General features: G+C 39.5%; 1 protein-coding gene across 1 annotated transcript in view; it reads right to left on the bottom strand.

The window, feature by feature from the left end:
* The window catches only part of PARP8 (poly(ADP-ribose) polymerase family member 8), a 94,433-nt gene that overhangs the window by 38,539 nt on the left and 47,595 nt on the right, over positions 1–8,299 (bottom strand). Inside the window, exons 10-13 of the mRNA XM_029940914.1 lie at positions 3,636–3,761; positions 2,554–3,118; positions 818–868; positions 620–715 (exon numbers count right to left, since the gene is read on the bottom strand). Coding sequence (XP_029796774.1) covers positions 620–715; positions 818–868; positions 2,554–3,118; positions 3,636–3,761 — 838 coding nt within the window. The remainder of the gene's footprint in view (positions 1–619; positions 716–817; positions 869–2,553; positions 3,119–3,635; positions 3,762–8,299) is intronic.

Genomic DNA, 8,299 nt, shown 5'->3' on the forward strand with positions numbered 1-8,299 from the left:
GAACTGTATACATTAAAATAGTGAATTACATGTCACATGAATTTTGTCTCAATTTAGAAATTGCAACCCCCCCCCGAAATTGGATAATTCTTCCCAAAATGCACATATACACATTGATTCTTATTTCCATCCTCCTTCAATAATGCCCCCAATGTGTCAGCTGGCATTTTTTGAAATCTTTATTCTGACTCTATGTATACTACTGTATACGTCTTCTAACTTCTACCCTTTAAGCATCTTAAAGTGTGTGGTTTTGAAGAAACACAGTTTCCAAGCTTACATACACATCTGCGTCTATATTCATCTATCCATCTATATCTGCATTTATTGACATTAATATAGATACAGATAAAAAAGACAAAGGAAAGAAAGATGATAAAAAGCACACATAAGAAATACAGTAAGAAATATTTTACAAACATGAAACTTCTTGCTCTTTCACAGACTCCTTCCGAAATAGGGATTCACTTGTCAAAATTATACCACTATGTGTATTAAAGAATTTGCTCAGCAGGAGAACATTTACTATAAATGAAGTTATTTCATTATTTATTTTTAGATCTTAACATTTTCCATGTATTTCCATATCAACACTGATACTCTATCAGTGAGAACTTACCCTAAGCATGGGCCCATTTTGAAACACGTGTGGTTCATCACAAACCACGCAGTACTCATTCAATACAGGGATCCGCTGCTCAGCAAACTCAATTGTCTGGATAAAACAATAAAGAGAAATAATGAAGTCAAGTTCATGCATAATTTGAAAACCCATTAAAATCTAAAATATTTCTGCAATGGATGGCTTGGCTCATACCTGCACTAGGAAGCCGCGGTCTCGTATTGGAATGCATTTGGCACCATTTGGCTATAGAAAGACAAGTAAAAGAAGAAAATAATTTTTTAACTTGGAGAATATATAAATTATAGCCTTTGGCTTTTTGCAACAGTGAGTACAAGTGTTATCTCAGATCTAAGATCTTATCTTAGTGTTATCTAAGATCACCTGTTATCTAAGATCACCTGTTATAGGAATTAAATCAGTGATTATGACATCAAGACTTTAGAATTTATTATAATATACTTTCTGCCATTACTGCTGCATCTTGTCTAAGCTAAATGAATAGTATTCTTAATTTCTGATCTCTAGTAAAAATGGTATGTTTAAATGATCACAAAAGCTGGTGTCCTCTAGTATTGATCATCAAATGCTCCCACCTCTTCATTTAGACTACTTTAATCCCATTTTACAATGAGAATTATTCCTCCAAGGACAAGCTAGACAGCTACTGAAGGGGTGTAACACTAAACTGTCGTACTGTATTAAGCTTAACCATACAGGAACATTGTAAGACATTTTCTTTTACAGAATACGTGAAATTATCTTTCTTAGGCGAAACTACCATGGGAAACTTTCTAGTATGTACCACTTTGACATTATTTTCTATATGCCCTTATTGTTTACTTCTGTTAAGAAATGGGCTTTTAAGGATGTCCACCTAAAATTATCAACATACTTAAATACATTTTCTTAACACAAATATAATTTTATGGTATCGTTTACAATGTAATTTTAGAAATAAATCTATACAAGAGCAGCACAACTTTCTGAAAACATCTCACTTTTTTCACTTTCATCTATTACTGGCTGTATCCATATTAATGGTTAAGGGTTAAACACACCCTTGCCCTATCATACACACACGCTTACTAAGAGAAAACATTTTTAATCAACTATTTTATGTAATTCATATACATAAGATAGGTTTGTTTCTTTATCTGAAATCGGCTGTAATGCTGATCACTCTAGAGGCAAACTTTGTGTAAGACTGACCCCCAATAAACTCCATCCGCAGGGCTTAAGTTTTCATACAGCTACCTTCTGGCCTCATCTCCCAAAAAACTTCAGGACAAAGTGACTTCAGTTTTCTGAAGTAGACACTGGAAGCAGCTTTCAGTGAAGCTGTGATATACGATGCAAATGTTTCTTTTCTTTTCAAGTTACAATTCACAGGCAAAGTTTTCCTCATATATATTTATATCCCTATAGTATTTATATATACACATTTACTTACATATACACAATTTAAATATAAATTTAAATATATATCTGTAACAGGAAGGGCATTACTCTGAATTTAATTATTAGACAAACTCTGTCCTCCATTACTCATATAAGAACACGAGAGAACAGATAGACCTACTTGATAGATAAAAACATTAAAATGCTACATTTGCTCGAAAGGATAGGCCTTATGGATCCAACGGACTTCCTTCCTTCCGTTTTTAGCAGCATTTGTGACCATGGCAGGAATTTGGACTAGACCTTAAATCGAGAGCTATATTTATTTTTTTTCAGAAAGCAAAACGAACATTCCAGCACCAGCTGCCAATGTCTGAGAGGCCAAATAATATCCAAAAAGCAAAAAGAGAAAATTAAAAAAAAAAAGGAAACAAAAACCATCTTCTTTCCTCTCCCAGATCTCACAAAACGCAAATCCCTCCTGCACCTCGGCTACCGCTTAGGAACTCAAGAAGGAAGTATTTACGCACAGCAGGCTGGGCAGCGGGCGACGCAGAGGGTGCTAGGATGCCGATAAGCCCTGAGGTGAGGGACAGCCTCCTGCCCTCGGCGCTGGGCTCCTTGAAGAGCTCCGCCTTCGGGGCCTTGGGCGCGCCTGCGCACGGCTTGCCCAGCAGCTTGTGGCTCTTCAGCCCGTACAGCTCCTCCACGCGGAGGCTGCTGGCGTACGACCTGCCGAGCAGTCTGTGCGGCTTCAGGCCGGCGCCGTGCTCGCAGCGCGGGTCTCCGGAGCAGGACCGAGTCAACAGTTTGTGCGACTTCAGCGCCAGGCAGTCCTCTGGCTTGACGGCGGCGGGGCACGGCCGGCTCAAGAGTTTGTGCGACTTCATGGCCGTCACCGCCTGCTCCGCCCTGGGGTCGCTGGACAGGGAGCGACCAAAGGTCCTGTGCGACTTGGGGGCGCACACGTCGTCAGGCTTGACGGTGCTGGAGCAAGTCCTCCGCAGCAGCTTATGCGTTTTGGAGATCCCGTCTTGCTCGGATTTCAGTTTGGATTTGCTTTTACCACAACCAGGGGGAGGATAACTTGGCGACCTTCAAAATTGAACAACAATTAATTCAGGGCAAATCTTGAGTCTCACACACCAAGAGAACACCTGCGAGGCGCCATCAACTCAACTCTGCTACAAACACCGCCTCGCTTTAATACAGCCCATCCAGCTCCCATGGAAACCAACAGTATGTGCAGAGGGACCGCGTGGACTGAACTGAATTATTTTTCCTAGAAAGCAAAACAAGATTATCAAGGGTTTTTTGGCCCCTCCCATCTATCCCAGCGCTTTATACAGAACCAATTTTCGTACAAAAAACTCTATGTGATTAGAAAACAAAGAACGCCATTTTAGTACATTTAACTCATGTTAAGAGAACAAAAACTCTAAACGTAGAAAAGAATATCTATGCTTTTGATGGAACGCATCCGTTCCTTGAAGTCACACAGAAATTAAATGGACGCCAAGACTATAGACAGAATGATCTGAAGTACAATAACCACGGAGCATCACATGATCAGAATTTGGCTAAGACAACGGTGAAGTCATCAGTTACCTACCTGCGCAAGGTAGTAAATAAATGAAGGGGAGACTTCACCTTCTTCTCAGACAACTTCTTACTGTGCAGGCAATTGGATTTTTCTTTGCTCTGTTTCCACTGCTGTGTAACAAATGTCTGCATGATTCTGTCAATCCAAAGTTAAGTCTGTTATCACAGTTCCAAGGTGACTTAATACCAGATTTCTGTATTATGCACAGCATGTATTTCTCAAAGGAAAATAAATGCACAGTAATTGGTGAGATTCTAATTTAGAATCATATAAGATGTCTCCAAGTGTAGGAAAGCATTATACAGAGATTTCCATGAGTTGACTGCATTTTGGTTAAAAACGCATGAATTACTGTGATAGAATTAATAACATAAATGATAAAAGAATGTTCCTTTAAAGAGATTTAGGGGCTCCTGGGTGACTTGGTCGGTTAAACATCCAACTCTTGATTTCGGGCCAGGTCATGATCTTTCGGTTCTTGGGATCATGTCCCGCATCAGACTCTGTGCTGTCAGTGCAGAGCCTGCTTGAGATTTTCTCTCTCTCTCTCTCTCTGCCCCTCCCCTACTCACGCATGCTCTCTCTCTCTCTCTTGCAAAACAAGAAAAAAAAAAAGAGAGAGAGAGATTTAAAATGGCAGCCTTTAGGATCAATAACTTTAGCGGAAGTTCTTTAGCCAAAAGAAAATTCAGAATTCTTTTGTTGGTGCCAGAAAATTTTAGAAAACATGTTTGATAGTAATTATGATTTTATCTATTAAGACACAAGTAAAGTCAATTTCTTTTCACTTGATTTGCTTATGCAGTTTTCTTCATGAAAAGGGAAATAAAATGAAATTGCAAAAGCCGTTAGGTAAAAATAAACCATGCAAAACCGACTCTATGGAGAAATATACAATCAGCAAATTTTATCTTTCAGCACAGCCCATTCACCTTTAAATACAATGTAGTTTTTGAAAAATGAGTTTGTCTCTAAAAATTTTTAGTGACTATCATAAAGCAGGAACTTGCTAACTCTGATCTCAGTATTTTCTAAGGTGAGAGCACCGCACATCACTGTTTTATGGCAAAGAATTCCAGAACGTCTGTTGTGGACATGGACACGGCACTGTTCCCTGAGAAGGCTCCCAGGCTGTGACAGCTTCTCGGTATCTCACCCGTCAAGCGGAAATGGCGGAGGGTCCCTTAAGGCTGATATTAAAGTAGATGTGCAGTTTTGAACATTATGTATACAATACACATTTTTATTTTCTTTCAAAAGTCAATTCAGCATTGCCTATTTTTCATGTTCCTCTCAGCTCTCAGGTTTTTTTAAATTAAATTTAATTTTTTTACTGTTTATTTTTGAGACAAAGAGTAAGAATGGGAGAGGGGCAGAGAGAGGGAGACACAGAATCCGAAGCAGGCGCTAGGCTCCCAGCTGTCAGCACAGAGCCCGATGTGGGGCTCAACCCGCAAACTGTGAGCTCATGACCTGAGATGTCTGTGCTTAACTGCAGTGATTTTTTTAAGTTTGTTTATTTTTGAGAGATAGAGAGAGAGACAAAGAGAGACAGAGAGCAGGTGGAGGAGGGGCAGAGAGACATGGAGACAGAATCTGAAGCAGGCTCCAGGCTCTGAGCTGTCAGCACAGAGCCTGACATGGGGCTCGAATTCACAAACCATTAGATCATGACCTGAGCCAAAGTCAGATGCCAGGCATCCCTCCTTTCAGTTAGTTCTAACACAGACTGCTTTTGGAGCAAAAAACAAAAACCAAACCAAACCAAAACAAAACAAAAAGGTACAATATTTACCATTTATAATATACCAAAGAGTAATTTATAAACAGATTTTTTTCTCTTTTAACTCTTGACACCCCAGACAGTAGTAGCTATTATTCCACACCTTTCATCAATAAGGTTAGACATTGAAATCTGCCCAATTTAGCCTGGTTAATAAGTGACAGAGCTGCAACAACTGGGCGGTCCAATGTGGACTGACAAATCAGTCAGAAGGGACAGGTGTGACACTCAGCACTATGTCAATTCATTTCTCAAGATCCTTCAGGTTTTATGAAATTAACTCAGAAAGCACAACCTCAGACTTCCTACCCTGATCTTTAGTCAGTGAGCTTAGATGAGTTTAGATGAAACAGTCATTTCTAGAATAATTTGGGGTCTTTCTAGCTACAGAGTCAGTGAGGACGAAGGAGACAGAACTGCAGTCGATGCAGGATCCCGAATTTGCAGTAAATTCACCTTAGAGTTCATGCCAATGGAAATGATTATTTTACATTTGATGTTTGAAGATTTTTTCATTTCACTCAAGATTCCAGTAAGACTTAAATGTAATAGTAATATTAGGGTCTTCAGTTTTCCCCGTACCTAACCTGATATCTCTGTACGAAGCAGATTCAGATTCTTTTCCTCGTAGGAAAAACTGCCATTCCCGTGTACCATTCCCTAAGAAACCTAGCCAGTGCCTTTCTAATACTTGATGGACTAATTGGAACAAAAATATAACAAGTCAGTAGCCAAAGTTCCAACGTCCATGTTACATTAGCATTCGAAAGTGTGAGGTCAACATCTAAAACCAGTTAGTTCTTAAATCTGGAAACCCAGACCCTTCGATGTTCTTGGATTCAAAAGGTAGGAGTTAGCTGCCCTACAGGAAAGTGAATGTCATGTTTAACACCAATGGTAATGCGAAAAATACGCATGGGCACATCTGGTGTAACGACCACCTCATTACAGAGCCACCGTGAGACCCCAGTGGGGGCACTCGGGTCTGTGTTTTACCAGCATACTGGCATGGTGAGAGCTGCCACTGACTGACAATAGAAGAAGGAAAAAGACTTCAAAGGTCAATTACACCAGACAAGGTCATAGTCAGCTACAGCACCAAAGGTCCAAGGTGGTTCATATAGAGCCCAGCGAGTACATGGAGGCAACAACTGCGGTTTTCTCCACACTAACTTTACAAGTGATAGGCGCTCAGGAAGCCAGTACTGCATGCAGACCGTGGTGGTGATAACGGCTCCAGCAAAATAGGATCATGCATCAAGTTAAATGAACGTACTGATTTGACGATCGAAACCTGAGCACTTTATTTTGATTTGCACTTGAGTTATAAATTGAATTTTGTTTTATTGAGTGCAAACTCAACATATGAGGAATTCACACCTAATTTTATGTTTGTATGCATTGAAGGTAGAAGAGAAGATTTGCAATACTTTTTTTCCTCTTTTAAAAACAAGTTTGATCAATGCAAATTCAGCATAAATTCATACACAGTTTAAAATTATGTCCATGGTCTTTGATACACTTGGCCTTTGAATGATAGATATTCTAATGAGGTTGATCACTAAGTACATCTGCTTTGGGTCAGTATTTTTTTTTTTCAGGCTCTTTTTTTAATTTCTAGAGAGAGAGGGAGAGAGTGCACACAAGCAGGGAAGAGGGGCGGGGGGGCAGGGAGAGAGGAGGGAGATTCTTAAGCAGGCTCCATGCCCCCTCTTTTAGGTTCTTTTAATGCCTTCATATTCTCCCCATATTAATTCAGTGCTGAAAAAATATCCCAAGCCCAACATAAAGCAAAGGGATATCTACGAATATATGAAAAGCAGATTAGTGGACGGGTCAAAAATACTGACCTGGGGTCAAACTCTGACTCTACCACTGTGGCCTTAGCACCTTGCTGAGTCTGTCTGGATCTTGTTTCCTATCTTGGAAGTGTAAATAGTTAACAGTTCTTGCTGGACAGGATTGTGGTGAAGATCAAGTGAGTTAAAGCAGGTAAAGTACTTAGCACAGTGCCCAGCACACATTAAGCACTGCTAATTTGCTACTGCAATTGCCAAGCTGGTCTAGTTGCCAGAAATATACCAGATAAAGAATCACAGAAAAAGTTTGATGTGTTTCTTATTTGCTGAGAACTAACCAGAGCAATAATGACAAAGGGGCTACATTTTGAATCTGCCTTCCTAACTTGCTACATGTTTCTGGAAAATAATCTCTTTATATTTGTTTCCTCTTTTACTTTATTGGGGAAGAGGAGTTCAGATTTTTTGACATCAGGTAATTTTAGACCAGAAGGGATCACGGGCAAATCAGTTATTTACAATGAAAGAGAAGTAAATTAGATTAACATTTATCAGGAATCACTAAAAAAAGTTCTTGTCCATATACTAAACTGTCCAGAGATCTAAACTTTACCCACAGAATAACCTTTTAAAAATGTTAACCATTTTGATAGAAATATTAATAAAATGTTATATTTTCTACAAAGTGTTTAAACAGCAAATATAAAGTGTAACTTTCCTTAATTTCTCAGAGTTGAAATTTACACATCACTTCTTTATCTGAGCCCAAACAATATACTCAGACATCATTAAGGGGCAGAAAGTAATATATTCTGTGATTTCTGCATTTTTATTTTTCTTGTCTTATTTGGATTGCCATTTCACTTTAAAAAAAAAGGGTTAAGTACATAACAAGAGTGCATAAAGTAAGAATAATCAGGTATCAATATAGGCTCATCAGCTGTGACATGTGTACCCTCCTGGGGGGACACACTGACACACGTGTACCCTCCTGGGGGGACACACTGACACACGTGTACCCTCCTGGGGGGGCACACTGACACACGTGTACCCTCCTGGGGGGACACACTGACACACGTGGACCCTCCTGG

Source organism: Suricata suricatta, chromosome 6 (genome assembly GCF_006229205.1).
Source record: "Suricata suricatta isolate VVHF042 chromosome 6, meerkat_22Aug2017_6uvM2_HiC, whole genome shotgun sequence".
NCBI lineage: Eukaryota > Metazoa > Chordata > Mammalia > Carnivora > Herpestidae > Suricata > Suricata suricatta.